Source organism: Lissotriton vulgaris, chromosome 5, assembly GCF_964263255.1.
Source record: "Lissotriton vulgaris chromosome 5, aLisVul1.2, whole genome shotgun sequence".
Classification (NCBI taxonomy): Eukaryota; Metazoa; Chordata; class Amphibia; order Caudata; family Salamandridae; genus Lissotriton; species Lissotriton vulgaris.
In genome coordinates this window covers 201,797,947-201,816,508 of record NC_141693.1, presented here as the reverse complement: position 1 = coordinate 201,816,508, position 18,562 = coordinate 201,797,947, and the positions used below count along the sequence as shown (strand labels likewise).

At 45.8% G+C, this 18,562-nt stretch overlaps 1 protein-coding gene across 1 annotated transcript in view; it reads right to left on the bottom strand.

Annotated features, from left to right (window-relative positions):
* The window catches only part of ABCA2 (ATP binding cassette subfamily A member 2), a 696,743-nt gene that overhangs the window by 244,401 nt on the left and 433,780 nt on the right, over positions 1-18,562 (bottom strand). The window contains exon 17 of the mRNA XM_086921159.1: positions 397-587. Within this exon, the coding sequence (XP_086777285.1) occupies positions 397-587 (191 nt within the window). The remainder of the gene's footprint in view (positions 1-396; positions 588-18,562) is intronic.

The window sequence follows — 18,562 nt, the reverse complement described above, 5'->3', positions numbered from 1 at the left end:
TTACAATTAGGCAGGATTGACCAGCCGACATTTATCTGCTGTGCACCCTGTATTATATGTAATACTAGATGCTCTTAACTTAGCACAGGAAGTGTTAATACCTGGGATACTTGTAATCAAGCCTTTGTTCAATGTGAAGATGGTTTTCTTGGAAAGCATGGTCATATACTCCACAACATATGGCTTGTGATCATTACATGGTCAAATTAATCACCATTTTAGCCAACTTGTAATGTATGAGTCCACATGAACGTTGACCTTCTTTATAAACAAGATAGAGCGAGTTTCATTAGCATTACAAGCCTGTGATTATGCATTTCCAACTTTGGGACCCTTGTACACGGAGGGAAGAGGCTTGTATACAAGTGGCTGTGACGTGCGGATGCTAGAACTCACCAGAACATAATGGTGGCCACAGCGTAAATGGACAAGAAAAGCCAGATGATGAAGACATCGCTGTGCATCAGGACCTTGCCGTATTTCAAGATGGCGGTCAGCGCCGTGACAGAAATGGAGAGCTGGACAAAGCCTGTGATGAACCAAGCCACCCAGTGCACCGCGTTATTCAAGCCCATCATCTTCATCACCTGAGAACAAAGGAAGGTCCATAGAGGTCACAACAGCACAAATACAATCTTCTCCCATACATAAGAAGTAAAGAAAAGCCACGCCTTCCAACATAGAAAAGGCAGAATTAAGGGAAATGTTCAAACTGGTGGAGACTAAGGGCCGGATTAGAGTTTGGCAGACAGGTTACTCGGTCATAAACTTGACGGATATCCTGTCTACTTTATTCAAATGCAGTATAACCAATGCACATATACTAAGGAGGAAGGGATATCCATCACCTTTGAAACAGGGTACCTGTCTCCAACATTGAAATTAGGCCCTATGCATGATTTCTCTAGATGTGCAGAGCATAATGGAAACACAATTTCAATTTTTCTGAATCACTTTCATTCTGGGTTTGTTAAATATTGCACCTGGTTGAAAAAACATGGCATGATAGTACATAGAACAGCAAATGAAAATAACTGTCACACTTTGAGAGGACGTTATTTCTGGTACTGTTGGACCAAGATGGAAAATCAGGTTCATAAATTCTGCACAAGACAAATACAACATTTCTTATCAAGAGGTGCATTGTAGGCCCCTTACTTTTTCTCAACTAAAAGAGGGGGGCTCCTTTAAGAGAAGAAAAGCAGCTCAGCATGTGACCGTACTCCATCTTGGAGAGCCAGCCTGTGGCCATGGTAGGTCCAGGAGTCATGGGCCGGCATATGAATGAGCTCAACCCAGATTGCAAACCATGGAGAGAATGGCGCTTCACTGGGCACGCCACGCAGAATGAGATGAACTCTAACGGACCAAAATGTCATGACCGGTGAAACCCTACTCACCTGTGAATGCAGATATGTATTATTCCAGAATTATATAACCAGGTGACATGTCATTACAACATACAGGTAACACAAGGTATGTGCGTGAGGAACAACAAACTCTCCCCCACATCTTAAAATAAGTGATGGCTTCTAAAAATTTGGATTGGCACCTTCAATTTTATGCTGCAAAATGTTAAGATTACTAGGATGCTAATCAAGTCATCCGGCAAACGTGGCTCTGTCAACAGAAGAGGCAAGGATTTAGTGCTTATTCGCAGACTCACTATAAGGAAAAAAGCTGGATTCTACAAAATCACAACCAATGTGTAGAATGGCTAAGGGACGCATTATCTCGCATCCTACATAATGTTGAGTCTATGATGCAGGCCAACAACACCAATGGTCATTAGGTACTGTGTTACAGATAGATAGGCAATGCATACACTTTCTACAGGTTCAGACTTGAACACTTCGACGCAAAAATGAACTTACTGCTTCTCTAATCTGTTGGCACAACAATTTGCTGTTCTGGCAAAGGGGCCAAATAAAAGACTGTAATATGTATGGGCTTGTCATTCATCATCTGCACTTGCACTCCAAGCAGTGACCAAGAACCAAAGCAGGATTTCCAGGAGTGTGTGTGTGGGTCCACCAACATCATAATTATTTCATCACCAAATCAACTTGGACGGAGGATCTCATCAGGCCCACTAGGATAATTCTTACCCTTCGATGAGCTGTCAAATTTGCCTTATTGACAGGCCAAATCTTGTTGAAATGTGGCCTCATCACATATGCTGAAGCGCAAACAAAGTACAAGAAATATACTGCCAGGTCCTGAACATACCAGGACTCAATCAAATCTCTCCTTTAAGAGTGTGATAATGGCTCCTATCAATCAATCAATCAATCAATCAATCAATCAGTGACACTTATAGAGCGCGCTACATACCCGTAGGGTCTCAAGGCGCTGGGGTGGGGGGGGTGCCGCTACTGCTCGAACAGCCAGGTCTTCAGCTTCTTCCTGAAGGAGAGGTGGTCTTGGGTCAGGCGCAGGTCGGTCGGGAGGGAGTTCCAGGTCTTGGCGGCCAGGTAGGAGAAGGACCTTCCTCCTGTAGTCGCTCTTCGGATGCGGGGGACGGCGGCGAGGGCGTGGTTGGCTGATCGGAGGTGGCGTTTGGGAGCGTAGAAGTTGATCCGGCTGTTGAGGTAGCTCGGGCCTTGGTCGTGTAGGGCTTTGTGTGCGTGGGTGAGGAGGCGGAAGGTGATCCTACACTGGGTATTTCATACACAAGCTTGGTGTGTTACCAATGGTCTGCAGTGCAACCCCTGTCAAATAACCCTGCTCTGGCTCCATCTACTCTTGCTTGACAATGTACAAATAAGAAAATTACTCCAAATTTCCTCTGCGGATGATTCGGTGAGCTGAAGGAAAAATATGGTGATTTGCAGGTCCCGAGTTCAAAACATGGCAAGGCCAACTCACCTTTCAATCCTTGCGAGAAGTTTAACTTTAGTACCCATAAGTTGACTAATAGATCATATCATGAAATACTACGTGTCTTTCACACTTTTTTTGTCTATCCGCACTCCACACCTCTTAAATTTGTCTGTCTGCCTTCCTCATTCCTTTAATTTCCTGTTTCCAAAACTATTATCCCATAAGAAATTCTTGGTGTCCTACAAGTCTCCGTTTTTCTTCTGACCTTCTACCTCTCAATCTCTCTGCCCCTCAGATAAACACTCTGCTTTGTTCCAGAAATGCTGCAGCTTACTTTGCGTCTGTTTGCTCTCTCGTTTTTGGCTCCTTTCTTCTTCGTTTCTCGCTCGGAGTTCTGTCATGCCATCAACTAACACACATTACTCCTTTCCAGTGACTTAATTTGCGTGTACTTCCTATACCCGCTCTTTCCAACTCTTTCTGCCTCTTCATTTAGCCCTTCTCTTTTCCTCTCCACCTGAGAAAGTATTTTCCCCCCGTTTTATTTCTTTGTTTATTTGAGACCTTGGCTGTCTCTGTTTTTTTCACTGCCATCCTGATTTGTGCCCGCCTCTCTCTCACCGCACCGTCTCCCACGGTTAATTAATTCATTGCACCCTCTAATCACTTTCCTTTCCCAGAGACTTTTAAAACAGGCTGACTCCTCTTAATGTGTTTTTATTTACTTATGTCTGCTTTTATTTACTTATGTCTGCATCTTTACTGCTGCCTTTAATGATACTTCAGAAGCAGGAGAGACAGTATATTACTGCCGCCTCGCTTTATCCTGATTAATTCACAAATTGTTTCTGGGCCTTAGTTGCCTTATCTCTCAACATTGGGGGCAATTAGAACAACAAGTTACTTATTTTTCTTAACGCACTTTCTGGTGGATGCTCCATCTAAATGCAGATTCTTCAGCTTCTGCATATTCCCCATGCACTAGACTGGATCTGGAAACTTTTGCATACAGGGATCAAGGGCGCTGCTATGACAACGCCGTGCAGCTCTGCGTTGACCTTTTTCTGCCCCAGAAGAGACCGCGCAGAGCCACATATAAGCGCCGTCCCTGCGCAGCGTCAGTTTCTCGCTTGACTTTCTCCACGCTCTCAGGCGGGAAGCACAGAAAAAGTCAGGCATAGATACGCTGTGATTCTTAACATCAGGTATGCAGGGGGGTGGGGGCGTGGCTTGGACGCCGGCCAAAATGGCGGCGTAAACAGAGCGCTCCGCTACCGACCGCTCTACATCACTTCATGAAGGGCATTATGTCGGCGAGGTTTTCCCTTCCACACGCAGTCCCAAGCATCGGAACCTGAGCGGAACACGGCGCTATCTTTGGTTTCACTTTCTGCGACCTGCCGAGGGAGTTTTTTGAAGGCTTTCGTTCGCGGCTGTTGCCGCCATTTTGATTATCGGCCGCGGAGTGCGGCGGCTGCTGAATGCCCGAGGACTCTCTTCACCTGGCAGTTTTCCGCGACCGGACGGCAGTTGCTGCGCACCGATTTTGGAGGTACTTGTTGGTAAGCTTTATGCTTTCACTGCCTGTTTGAGCGCTTTCCTCACAGCCTCTGCCACCATTGAACAATGACGCACTGTAATTATTTGCACATGTGACCCCGGAGCACCTCAGGAGAATTTCACCTGCACTTCTACTATACACTCTCCTCATTACCCCTTCAGGAGGTCTCTCAACTGCGCTGCAATATAAAATGTGTCACAGCTTGTCTCTTTTCCAGTTACTGGTCACTGCTCAGGTTCTGTGAGGTCCTGTGTTCGCTCTTTTAACGCCAAGCTTCATATCATTGGTGTCATTTACAACGAATGCTAATGTTTTATTCAACAAGGACTGTTTCTTCTCATGTTCACCTACTCATATGCAACGTTCACCTCCACGAAATTACTTTTTGAACTTTTGTGAGATGCCTTCTTCTCTCCAGTACTGCCATTCACATCTTTTGATACATATCTGGAACTAATTGCCTCACCCCCACTCCTGCGACCGCTCCTTCATAGACTCAGCAAATTATTTTCCACGTGCAGCGCTTCTCCTCATTATTTGGCGCTTCTGTTCTCCTCATGCTTGGTCATTTTTGACAGAATTTTCCTCTGTCCCTGCGTTACTTGATTGACTGGCTATGGAGTGTTTTCTCTAAACAGTGGGATCATTCTTCACCTGCTATTAATTGACTTTGTAAGGTTTCTCATATTTCCTCCTTTTCTACTGGTGCTTGGTTGTTTTTTATGGGGAAACTCCGTACCTTGAAGCTTACTCCTTTGCCGAAACTTCCGTCTGGATCCGATTCTGATTCTCCGACCCTCGAAATGGAAGAAAACAAATCTTCGAAATCTGATTCGGCCCATGGAGCTATCCCTAAAGCTCACACGGTAGGAAAGGCACAACCTTCGTTGACCTCCTCCAAACGGCTGAAGAAAGACCCTCCTTCACCTCGGAGTAATTCTTCTTCTTCTTCCTCCATGGACCTTATTCTGGAGGAGCTTCGAGCCTTCAAGCCTTTTATGGAAGCCACCACAAAGAATATGCAGGCTATGCAGGAGAAATGGACATCTTTGGACTCTCGAGTCGCAACTTTGGAGCAATCCTCAGACTCTTTACATTCTTCATGCTCCCGTATCCCTTCAATAGAGGCTGAACTTCTTCTCCTCCGGCGTCAACCTGAAGATTTGGAAAATAGAAACCGCAGGAACAACCTTCGCCTGTACGGCCTTCCGGAACTTTCTGAAGGGTCGAACCCTACTGTCTTTTTCCAATCCTTTCTTGCGAAGGTACTGGACACTCCGGCTCTATCCTCCATAAATATCCAGAGAGCGCACCGTCTCGGCCCCAGGGTTGCTACCAAGCCTAGAGGTGTTATCATGCTATTCTTGCAGTATACAGACCTCCTGCAGGTCCTCTCTGCTGCCAAACTCAAGAAACAAATCATTTGGGAGGGTCACCGTCTTTATCTTTCACAAGATGTTTCCAGGGCTACTGCTGATCGAAGGAAAAGATTTTTGGACTTGAGACCTCAGTTACGAGCTATCAACGCCAGATACGGTCTATTACATCCTTGCCTCTTCAAGGTCACGTATAAAGACAAAACCACCACTTATGATGATCCTGCGGTCCTGCAAGCCTTTCTTCGCCAAATGAATCCGGATGTTATGGATACCTCCAAAACTGGCTGCGGACACTTGTTGCTACTGTTACCTGTATCTGCTTGTTCTTGCCTGCTTGTGTTTTCTATTTGCTCTTCTTCAATGTTGAGTATTTGATGTTGTTGTTTTCTCTCTCATTTTATTAATGATATTATTAATTCATTTTTTTGTTTTCTATACTGTACTATTTTATTGAGTCGTGTTTTCATTGTCACTTCATATGTTACTCTCTAATATGTATCTCCTTCCTTTAGATGTTCCCCTCGTCGACCCCTCTTGATGCTTCCTAATGGTTTCTGTCTTGCCCATTGGCTCTACGTATCACTGGTTGGTTGCCCGCTCTGGTTGTTCACGTCGTCATCTCCCGCAACCACCACCCCCATTCCTGTTCGAGTATTTCCGTTCTCGTAAGTATGTCCTTCAGTCGTTCACTTCGAACTTGTACTGTCTCTATGTTCATCTCTGTCCCCTTTTTCTTTCCCTTTCTCTTTTCTTGCATTCTCTTCTCCTTCTTCTCTAGATTCTCCTTCACCTCTCTCTCTTTCTTTTCTACTTTTCTCATTTCTTCTCAATTGTATTTTTATGCATTATTAAGCATGTTGTTTATAGCTAGTTTCTAATTTGTTTCATTCCGTGTAACGACATGGAACGTTAAGGGTTTAAATAATCCCATTAAAAGACAGAGGGTTCTCTCGCATTTAGCAAGACTTAAAACTGATGTTGCCCTCCTTCAAGAGTCTCATCTTACTGAATCTGAGGCTTTGAAACTTAATCGTTGCTGGGTGGGTCATGTTCTTTGTTCACCTACTACTTCTAGAAAGAATGGAGTTGTACTCTTGTTACACAAAAAGTTGAATGTTTCTTCGATTACTCATGAATGTGTTGTTGATGGCCGATGGCTTATTGTTAATTTGCTCATTGATAACATTCCTCTAATCCTTTTTAACATATACGCTCCCACTGCCATCGATAAATCTTTCTGGCCTACTATTTCTACCAAATTGTCTTCCCTTACTGGAGAATATATCCTCTTTGCTGGAGATTGCAATCAGATTGTGGATCCTTTCCTTGATAGACATTCAAAAGTTAAATTTACCCCCTCTAGAATGCACACGCAATTTCTCAACTCATTTAACAACAATGCCCTTGTGGATATTTGGAGACTTTGTAACCCCGACCTTCGTGAATATAGTTCTTTTCCCCTCCTCACCAATCCCAGTCCCGTATTGATCATATATTTCTTAGTAAACCCTTATCCTAACACGCTATCCGATCAGAGATTGGCTCCATTCTACTCTCCGACCATGCCCCTGTTTTTGTTGACCTAGACTTACTTCCATTCTCTCCTCATACTGGCAGATGGCGTTTTAATAATGCTTTACTTACAGATCCCATTTTTAACGCTGAATTTGCTGCTTTTGCTAAGGAATTCTTTCTTTTGAATCAAACCCCTGATTCTTCCTTTGTTATGGTTTGGGATTCATTTAAAGCAGCTGCTAGGGGTTTTATTATTAATTTTGTGTCCCGACGGAAAAAACTACATGCGGCCAAATCAGAGAAAATTCTAGCCGACATTAAGACCTTAGAACAAGCCTATTTTGCTTCTAAATCTGACTCTTCCCTTAAAGACCTTATTGATGCCAAAATCTCATTTAACAAATTTACAACTGAAGCCGCTTCCAATATTCTCCTCAAATGTAACTCTAGGTATTACAGTGGTAAGAATAAAATGGGAAAGCTTCTAGCTAACTATTTAAAGATTCGTAAGGAACGCACAAAAATTCAGTCTATTAAAACCTCCTCTGGTGAATCCACATTTAAAGATAAAGAGATCCTTGCAGAATTCGCTAAATTCTATGATACACTTTATACCCCTGAACAAACTCCTACTCCTGATGATCTTCTTACTTATTTTCAATCCCTACCTTCTCCCTCAACCTCACATGTTGATTTTCACTCTTTAGAACGTGATATTTCTCTTTCTGAACTTTCCCATGCTGTTTCTAAACTTCATCATGGTAAATCTCCAGGCCCTGATGGCTTTACAATTGAGTTTTACAGTCACTTCGCTTCTCTTCTCCTTCCCAAACTCCTACTTTTATTTCAATCCTTTTCCGATTCTGGTTCCTCTAGCGGCACTTTTCAACAAGCCTTGATTTGCTTAATTCCAAAAGAGGATAAAGACCACTCCCTATGCAAAAATGATAGACCAATATCTTTGGTTAATACTGATTATTAAATACTAGCAAAAATACTAGCCCTGCGTATGGATTCTCTTTTACCGGACCTCATCGGACCTGAACAATCTGGCTTTGTAAAAGGACGTCTTTCCTCAGACAATTCTCGAGTTTTTCTTAACATACTTGGTAAATCTTCTTCACTTACTCTTCCCTTTGCTGCTATCTCCCTTGACGCGGAGAAGGCTTTCGATCCCATCGGTTGGGATTTTATGTTTCAGGCTCTACGTTGGATTGGCATTCCTCCTAAATTCATCTCCGTTATCTCTTTGCTTTATTCTAACCCTCAAGCTTCTATCTTTGTTAATGGCATGACTTCAGATTATTTGTCCCTTCATAGAGGAGTCCGACAAGGCTGCCCACTATCTCCCTTACTTTTCGTTTTGGCTTTGGAACCCTTCATTACAAAAATTTGTTTAGATGACACTATTTCTGGTTTTCCTTTTGGCTCCCAACAAGTCAAGCTCTCGGTTTATGCCGATGATATTCTTTTTTATTGTTATGACCCTGCTACTTCCATTCCTTCTTTTCTTATCCAAGTCTCCTCATTTTCTGCGGTCTCCGGATACCGTTTGAATGCTGATAAGTGTGAAATTCTACCTTTAAATCCTCTTTGTCAGAAGCACTTTTTCTCTTCTACAGGTTTTTCTTGGCAACCCTCTAAAATCAAATATTTAGGGATCTGGTTTGCTCCCTTAATATCTGATACTCTCAAGCTCAACTTTGATTATGTATATAAGAAAATGGATGCAGCTATCACTCGCTGGCATCCACTCTTTTTGTCCTGGTGGGGTCGCCTTAATTCTATAAAAATGATGCTATCTCCCCTACTTCTTTATACTATTTCAATGCTTCCTTTGCACATTCCTCTCTCTTTCTTTAAGAAAATTGATTCCCTACTACTGAAATTCCTCTGGAACGGTAAAAGATCCCGAATAGCCCTTGCTTCATTACGCAAAGACAAAATTAACTCTGGAGTCCGCTTTCCTGATTTCAAACTTTATCATCGCGCTTTCTCTCTGAAGCAAACAACTCGCTGGTTATTATCTACCCTACCTCATTACCCTCCTGTCTGGTTAAGCATGGAATCCTCTCATTTCTCCCTTTACCTTTCAAGAATTCTTATCTTTTACATCCTCCTTAACTCGTCTTCGCTCTCCTATTCTTTCATACTCTCGTACGCTCCTTTCACCTTACATCTCGTCCTCTTATTCATCTCTTCTTTCTCTTTATGAACAACCGATCTGGAATAATGCCCTTCTTAAAATAAAAAAATCGTACCATTGGAAAACTTGGCATTCTTGAGGCCTTTCCTGGATATCTCAATTAGTATCTCAGGATCAACCTATATCATTTCAACGCCTTCAATCTCTTTTCTCTTTACCCGCTTCTGCAAGAGCTCAATACGACGCCCTTCATCCGGCATCTTACAAACCCACTTCCCTCTTACTGGATACGTCCCCTTCTGCCTCTGCTTTATACAATTCTTTTCGCCTTACCAACGATAGATTAAAATCTTGCAATGAACTCACTTGGGAACTGGACTTTTCTCAGACATGGCCGATTCCTCTTTGGGACAAAATTTGGACTAAAATCCATAAGACTTCCAGAGCTGCTAACACTACCCAAACCTTATTTTTTATTTACCATAGAATTTTATTTACCCCACTCGCCCTATCCCGCTTTGCATCCGACACTCCCTCCTCCAGTTGGTCCTGTTCATTTCCCTCTGCTGATCTCAAACACATGTTGTTCGAATGCCCCCCTATTTCCAAATTTTGGCAGTTGGTCTGGAAAGAAATTCAAAAGATTTTTCAATTCCAGATCCCCTTTTCACCTTTACTAATTTTTCTAGGCTCCCTCTCGTCAGAACTTCCCCATCCTCCCAACCATTATTCTTTACTTGACCTTTTCCTTGCTGTAGCTTTTCATATCATTACCTCTAATTGGAAACAAGCTGCAAATGTTACCTATCAATCCTGGTGGAATGCAATTTGTTTTAATCACCGTTTAGACACCAATTACATATCTCCCATTTCCTTAGCTATTAAACGAGATCTACTTTGGCTCCCTTTGGTAACATATCTTTCCTCTTTTGCTCCAGGTCCTCCCTCTCCCGCTCCAGGCATAGTTGAAGTCCGTAAACCCCCATGACTTCTTTATTACTTGTGTATTCATACTTGTATTTGACTGACATTATTATTGTATTTCTATTCATTATATCTCTGCTTAAATATTCCTGTCTTTATGATATGTTCATGCTTTTTCATGCTTGTAATGCTTATTTTATGATGTTTTTATTTTTCATATTCATTTATGCCATTTGCTTATTGTAACTCTTCTCCCCCCTCCCTTTCCCCTCATTTTCCCTCTTATTTTCCTCAATAAATCAAACTTAAAAAAAAGGTATGCAGGGGGGTTTGAAAAGGTGATAAGATCACACAGAGGGAAGGAGTGTAGGTCGTTTTTTGTTGTTTTTACGATGGGGGTTTGTGAATAGGATATAGAGGGTCCTTAAATCCAATTCATCAACCAATTGGAAATTGCGAATTTGCAATATTTGGTCGCAATTTACCACCAAGTCTGACTTGGTGGTAAATTGCGAAAAAAGAGTAAAAAGCACTTTAGTGCATTTTTTTCTTTTGCATGTTACACACACACGTCCTCTGGACATGTGTGTGCGCAACACCTGTTCAAATGTGCATTTGAGGGGTGCTACAGGGTGTCCTTTGGACACCCCTGGCACCCTTCAAATCGCAATCTTATTTGCGATTAGCAAAGTGCTAATCGCAAAAAAGGAATACTCCCCATTCATTCCTATGGGCCTTTTGGCCCATAGGAATGAATGGGGAGTTTTTCCTTATTTGCGATGAGCAATTTGCTAATCGCAAATAAGGAATCAGTAGGAATCGCAATAAATTTTGCTAATCCTACATGAATCCCGTTTTGCGAGTCCTTAATAGCGAATCGCTATAATTCGCTATTAGGGCCTCGCAAAACGTGAGATTGATGAATCAGGCTGTAACTGTTTTATTGTTTTTATTAAGAGATGATTTTGTGGTATATTTGAATGCAATGAGTATGTACTGTTTTTAGAGCAAATTTTGTACAAAAAAACTTTTAATTAATTGATAATAAAATCATTAATAATTTTTTACAAAAATCTTTTTAGTTTGTTATTGACACTCACTTCTAATATATGGGCTAGAGCATAGTCACCAATTCACTTTTTCTATTTGTTGGGGGTTTTCATTTTCACCAAGGGATCTCCTTTCTCATACTACTTACTAGTACCCTATTCCCCTGGTGTGCAAGGGGTCTCTCTCATTTGATTACCCATACGGCTGTGCAACCTTTGTTTGGCCTGCTAAACCGGCGGGTCAACACTCCACTGTCTCATTATAATCAGGTGTGAAAGGAACGGCGCATCTACGCGGGTGCTGCACGCCAAAATTGACAAAGAGACTCATTTGAATGAAAGTTATGTAAGAAATAGGGGGTGGACATCTGACTTCAAGAGCAGGCATACTGCATGTTCATGCAGTGGTGGCAGCCTTAGCCCTGGTGGAATGGGCTCTCAGACTTTACAGATGCTATCTTTTGATCAATCTGTAGCACATCTTAATACAGAGAACTATTCACCTCGGCAGAGTCCTGTGCAGGACAGCCTTTCCTTTCTTAGACCTAGAGAACCTAAAAAAAAACTGATCATCCACCCAATGGTCCTTGGTACACAGGATGCAAAAGCTTGAAACTTTTTTGGGGTCCAAGCAGAGGAGCCTCTCCACCGAGGGCTGAGGCAGGGCAAATAATGCTCGGAGAATGATGGATTGCCAAACATGGAAAGGAGGAAGGCCATCTGAGTCCTCAGCACCAGGTTGTCAGTGAAAAAAGGTGTTGTTGGGCAGCTGCGCCAAGAGCATAGAATCACTCACACGAGAAGCTGAAGTTATCTCTATGAGGGAGACAGTCTTTATGGTCAGAAGACACAATGAGCAGCTGTGAATTGGCTTAAAAAGGAGTGCACGGTGAACGTCAAGACCAAGTTATGGTCACGCTGTGGTATCATAAATGGTTTGGGAGGAAGCATATATCAAATTTTTATAAAAAACATCTCAACAGGTGATTCAAAGGCAAAAAGGTTGAAAGGGAAGACAACTAACGTTTTATCGTGCTCACTGCTAGTGCTTGCTGGGCTAAAGACAAAGCGAACAATAAAACATTGACAGCTTGGCTTGTAAAGGTACGTCTTGCGGACTCCACATTAGGCCACAAATTTGTCCCAATGCCCGGTGTAAATGGATTTCATACATCGACGCCTGGCAGCAAGGATGAAGTCCACAACTTCAGGTGGTAGTCTGAATGCAGTCCACTTGCACCACTCAATCTCCATGCATGGAGGTGTAGAATGTGCTGGTTTGGGTATAGAATCCTGCCCTGCTACTGCAAAAGAAGATCTCCCTGAAGTGAAAGCCTGATCGAGGAACAGAAGTTCGGGTTACCACACTCTCCTGGACCAATCTGGGGCCACTAGAAAGACTTGAGCCCAGTCATTCTTGTTCTTTGTCAGAACTTGAGGCAGCAGAGGTTGAGTTTTGGAAAGCGTACATGAGCCCGGTGTTCTCCTGCTGTCACAATGCATCTCTTCTAAAGAGTTTTTGAGGGAACTCCCACATGCAAATGTTTTGACTCTGCGCATTCTCAGCAGTTCCCCCACTGTTAGCAGGTGCTGTGTGCCAGCTTGCAATGCAGATGCCATTCATGATACTCCATGTGCCACAGCCTGATCTAGTCCACCCTGGCATTCTAATATCCTACCGGAGGTTATCAATCAGGTAGATGCCCGGATGCTCCAGCCAACACCAGAGATGCAGAGGATCTTGGCACAGGAACCAGGAACCCACTCCTCCCGGTTTGTTTCAGTACCACATGGCAGCAGTGTGGTCTGGGAGAACCTACACTAGCCTCCCCTTGATGGATGGCAGGAAGACAATAAGTGCCACATGAATGGCACGCAACTCCAACAGATTGTTATGAAGCTGGGTTTTCTCTGAAGACTAGAGTCTTCTGATCAGCAATTCTCCTAGATAACCTTCCCAACCATACAGTGACATATCCATCACCACTGTCAGCAGTGGCAGGGGAATGGAGAGGGGTCTGCCGCTAGCCCAATTGCAGTCAAGCAGTCACCACCGCATATTGTGTGCAGTCTCTTCTGAAACGTTGATGGCATCCAACAGTTTCCTTGGTCGACTTAGGATTCAGATTCTATGTCAGGACTGGAGGCGAGAATTATGCCTTCTTTCTCCACTTTATTCACAACAGCGAAGATATAACAAAAACTACATTTCCCATGAAACCCAGGGAAAATGTAGTTGAACAAGAAAAAACCAGCAACACCTGGTAACAGCCAATGGCTAGCACAGTCCAATGTCCAATCAGGGCCCTGGAAGACCCTACATAGTCCTTCTACAGTGTCCTCTCTTCCTCTTTCTTCGCTGTTCCACAGCAAGATAAGTACCATCAGTGTTTTGTCCCTTTGAGATAACTGTTTAAGGGTATCTGTTATGTAATATGTAAAGCGCTGCTTGGTAAAAGATTATGTAATATGTAAAGCGCTGCTTGGTAAAAGATTAGGCTGTGTGGCCGGTTTATGTTCCGTGCTATTTTCGGCTTTGTTATAAGTTTCTTCCCGAAAAATCTTTTCGTCACGGTTGTTTTCTTCCTCTCATGCAGCGGGGGTCCCGCGGGGAGAGGAGGTGCTGCGGTTACGGGTCTCCCGTACCTACGCGGTGTGAACTGGCATTGCTCCCGGGTCCTCCCGCCGATAGAGGGCGTGTGTGTGAGGTCGGGCGCGGCGCAACGTTTGTTCTCTTCAGTAGAGGTTGGGAGTATCCGGCTGAGGCAGAACGCCGTTGTGGTGTATTGGCGGCATATCCCTCATAACGTTTGCCGCGTTTGTGCCCCACGCTCTGTCACTGGTTTCTGTATATTGCCAGCGGAGCCTGTATTAACAGCTTTAGCTGTCCTACGCCTTTTGGTCTGTATCGGAGGTGGCACAATTTGTTAAGGGACATTACCCAGCCGGCTGCCCGGTATAAGAAGGGCTGTTTGATCTGTTGCCAGTAGTCCCTGGGGTTCAACCCGTTGACCAGCGGCTCTCCGCTACCTAAATTGTAGGCTGTCACCCAGTCTTGCAAAGCCTTTCCCGCCCGGGCAGGGGATATCCTCCCCTTTTAATCCTGGAAATGGAATACTATGACAAGTATCAAGATGAGGAGGGGGACCCTCTCGCTGACATGCCCTGGGGGGACGCCTTTTATGAGGCGATGGATACCTCGGGCGGTGGACCAGGCCATTTCGCCTCTGGAAGATAGGTTAACACGCCAAATTGACCAGGCTTTTGCGAAGCTTTCCCAGCAGCTTGCTCCGAACCCCTCCCAGACCTCGACTTCCCAAGATTCCCTCGGCTCCCCTCCTCCTAAGCGTTCCCATGATTCTGGCGTGGATGGGGATGCTTTGGACCGTTTGAGACAGGCCTTCATGGCCAGCAGGCCTCAGCCCCTTCCCCTCCCGTCGGTTCCGCAACCGTCCCCCTCTCCAGGCCAGGTCCCCCCCCCCCCAGCGCCCTCTACCGACCCTGGGACATCCCAGGAGTCCCCTATCACGGCTGATATGTTGGATCCCAACGACATCGTACATCCGAGATCCTCAGAGTGGTCCCCTGCCGATAAGGTGGCAGCCTATGTAGCCGCCCATATCCGACGCCCGCTTGTAAATGAAGCTCGCAACTGTCTACGGGCGGAATGCCCCCGCCCTTCTCTTGACAACAAGGTGGCCCTTATGCCAGAAATTGATTCCAGGATGGGCACATTTCTGCAGAAATTCATTAGAGATCCAAAAAAGGGCATTGATAGATCCTGGAAGGCATGCCAGGATAAGCTCCTGGATGCCTTGGGGCCGATTACCAAAATTCTGGATATGGCCGAGGAAGCCAAAGAGTCTGGTTCATCATTAACCCAGAGACCCTTTCGGGCTGGGCTCAGCGAGTGGTGATTATTATGGGCAATGCCAACTGTGCCCTGTCTACTGAATGCCGCCGATCGCTCCTTATCAAAATCGACCCGAAGCTGGGAAATTTAGCGGATTCGGAGGCGGGGGCTGTCGCCCAAGGGGGCCTGTTTGGTGAGCCTTTTGTAAAAGAGCTCAGTAAATTTGTGAATACCTTCCAGTCTCTGGACCGGGGCCAATCAACAATCAAGAAAATGTTTCCCCGTGTTTTTCGCGGGGCCGGCCGAGGACGGGGCCGCTCGGCCGGTCGCCAGCAGCTACGCCAGACGTCTCAAAGAGGCTCTGGAAACTATCAGGACCAGTCCGGGTTCGGACATTTCTACCCCACACGAGGAAAAAGGGGTAAAGGACGAGGTTATCGTGGAGGAGCAGCAGCCTCTAGCCCAGGTGAGAGTTCTCCCTTCTTCCCTACAAAACATAGGAGGGAGGTTGGCAAGGTGTTTTCGGGTGTGGCTTACAATCACGAGCGATGCATTGGTTCTGCAAACTGTGAGGGGTTTTCACATTGAGTTTGAGGGAACTCCGGTGCAACACTCGTTGCCACGTCCCATCCAGTTTTCCGCTCAGGACTCCCTCTTGGTGGACGAGGAAGTTTCCTCCCTCCTCCACAAAGGTGCCAATACCCGCACCTCTCGGCACCCCTGGGGTTTTGTAAGCAATATTTTCTTGGTCGACAAGACCGATGGGGGGGAAGAGACCGGTAATCAACCTTTCCGATTTCAATCAATGGCTTGTTTATCGCCATTTCAAAATGGAAGGGATTCACCCTCTCAGGGAAATCCTCAGACCCTTCGATTGGATGGTCCGCTTGGACCTAAAGGATGCCTACCTGGTGGTTTCGATCTTTCCACCCCACCGGCGGTTCCTTCAGTTCCTCTGGGGTCCTCACACTTACGAGTTCACTTCTCTTCCCTTCGGCCTCTCGTCGGCCCCTTGGTGCTTCACCAAGGTGCTCAAGCCGGCGATAGAGTTTTTACGGTCCAGGGGTGTCAGAATGATCGTTTATCTCGACGCTCTTCTCTTGATGGCGGCTTGCCCGCGCAAACTGTCGGAGCACTTGCAGATGACTGTTTCTCTTCTTCAAGACCTTGGGTTCGTGATCAACGAGAAGAAATCTCTGCTGCAACCAACCCAGAACATTACATTCTTGGGATTCGTCATAGACTCGACGGATTCCACTCTCAGTCTTCCGAGCAGGAAGGTCACCAAGATTCGTCACGAATTGCGGCGTGTTCTGTCCAGGCCCCAGATCTCCCTCCGGCAGCTGGCTCGAATGGTGGGCCTTTTGTCCGCCTCGATTCAAGCTATTTTCCCAGGCCCTCTTCACTACGGGGCCCTCCAACGCCTCAAGGGTCATTTCCTTCGGAAGGGGTATCCCTATTCCCACAAAGTCGGCTTGTCCACGGAGTCGCGGGCCGAGATCCAATGGTGGTTGGATCATATGGAGGCGTGGAACGGGAGAGCTATCTTCGAGTCCGCCCCGGACATTGTTATAGAATCAGATGCCAGCAGGCTGGGTTGGGGAGCCCGCTGCGGAGACCTTTCTACAGGCGGGTTGTGGTCACCCGAAGAACAGAAGTTACACATAAACTGTTTGGAACTTCTGGCGGGGTCTTTCGCAGTGCGGTGCTGGATGAAAGATTTAGTACAGTCTTGTGTGATCCTCAAGATGGACAATGTCTCGGCGGTTCGGTATGTGAACCATCTGGGGGGCACGAAGTCGAAGGCCCTGTCGGATCTGGCAGCAAGTTTTTGGCAGTATTGCCTCGACAATCAAGTCTCGGTCACAGCGGAATACCTTCCAGGTCGGGACAACTCAGAAGCAGACTACCAGTCGCGCCACTTCCAGGACTTCAGCCTTTGGCGCCTGGATCAGTCAGTGTTCGAGAACTTACACGGCCTTTGGGGTCCTTTTTCGGTGGATCTGTTTGCCTCCAGGCTGGACCACCAGGTGACTCGCTTCTTCAATTGGAGGCCGGATCCCCTCGGCGCAGCGACAGATGCGTTTCTCCAGGACTGGAAAACGGAACAGGGCTATGCGTTCCCACCGTTCGCAATGATCACAAGAGTGACAGCGCAGGTTCGCAGACAGGCAGCGGAGCTGGTGTTGGTCACCCCGCTGTGGAGGTCTCAAGTATGGTTTCCAGTTCTTCTGGAACTTTCTTGGGATTTTCCAATCCTACTCCCCCTGTTTCCCTCCCTCCTCCTGAACCCGAGCGGCTCTCTTCATCCTCTAGTGTCCGCGGGTTCACTGAGGCTAATGGCGTGGCAGATTTCAGGGGTCGCTGGGAAGCCCCTGGCCTTTCGAGAGAGGCTGAAGCCCTTTTCTCTAAAGCATGGGCAGACAGTACTGTCAAGAGATATAGATCGGCGTGGCTCCGATGGATTCGTTGGTGTCTGCGACAGGGTGTCGATCCCTTGGGCTCAGACGTAGTCCACGTAGTCAATTTCCTGGCCCAGTTGGCCTCTGAGGGCCTGGCTTACCGGTCTGTTAACACTTTCCGGTCGGCGATTTCTTCCGGTCATCTTCCGGTGGCGGGGACACCAGTGGGAGAACACCCATTGGTTTGCCGATTGCTGCGTGGCATCCGTCTCTCGTTACCCCCGGAGCCCCGCTATTCGGCGCTTTGGGAAGTGAATCTTGTCCTTAATTTATTCCTATCCTGGCAGCACAATCAATATCTTTCTAGGAAAGAGTTGTCTGTGAAGCTGGCCATGCTCTTGTGCCTCATTTCTTGTAGGCGTGTGTCAGATGTGCGTGCTTTGGATATCTCTAGCAGAGTTTTTTCACTGGAGGGAGTGACATTTACTCTACTCCGGCGCACAAAGTGTCACACTAGGTCTATTTCCTATCCGCAGTTTGCGGACTCACCAAAACTGTGTGTGGTAAATTGTCTTAAAGCTTATGAGGAAGTCACAGAGGAATTCCGTCCGCCAGGAGAGAGACAGCTTCTCATTTCTCTGCGGAAACCCTTTAAAGCGGTTTCTTCTCTCACCATTGCAAGGTGGGTTCGTTGGGTGATGCAGGAAGCAGGCATCAGCCTTAGCCAGTTTGGGGCGCACTCCGCGAGGGGTGCTATTGCTTCGAAGGCTTTCAGTCTTGGTGTGCGCTTGGAGGATATTCTCAACGCGGCAGACTGGTCTTCAGATTCCACATTCAAGCGGTTTTATTTCAAACCAATCTTGAATATGGCAAACTTGGTTGTGGGCAAGCTTTGAACAAGCATAATCCT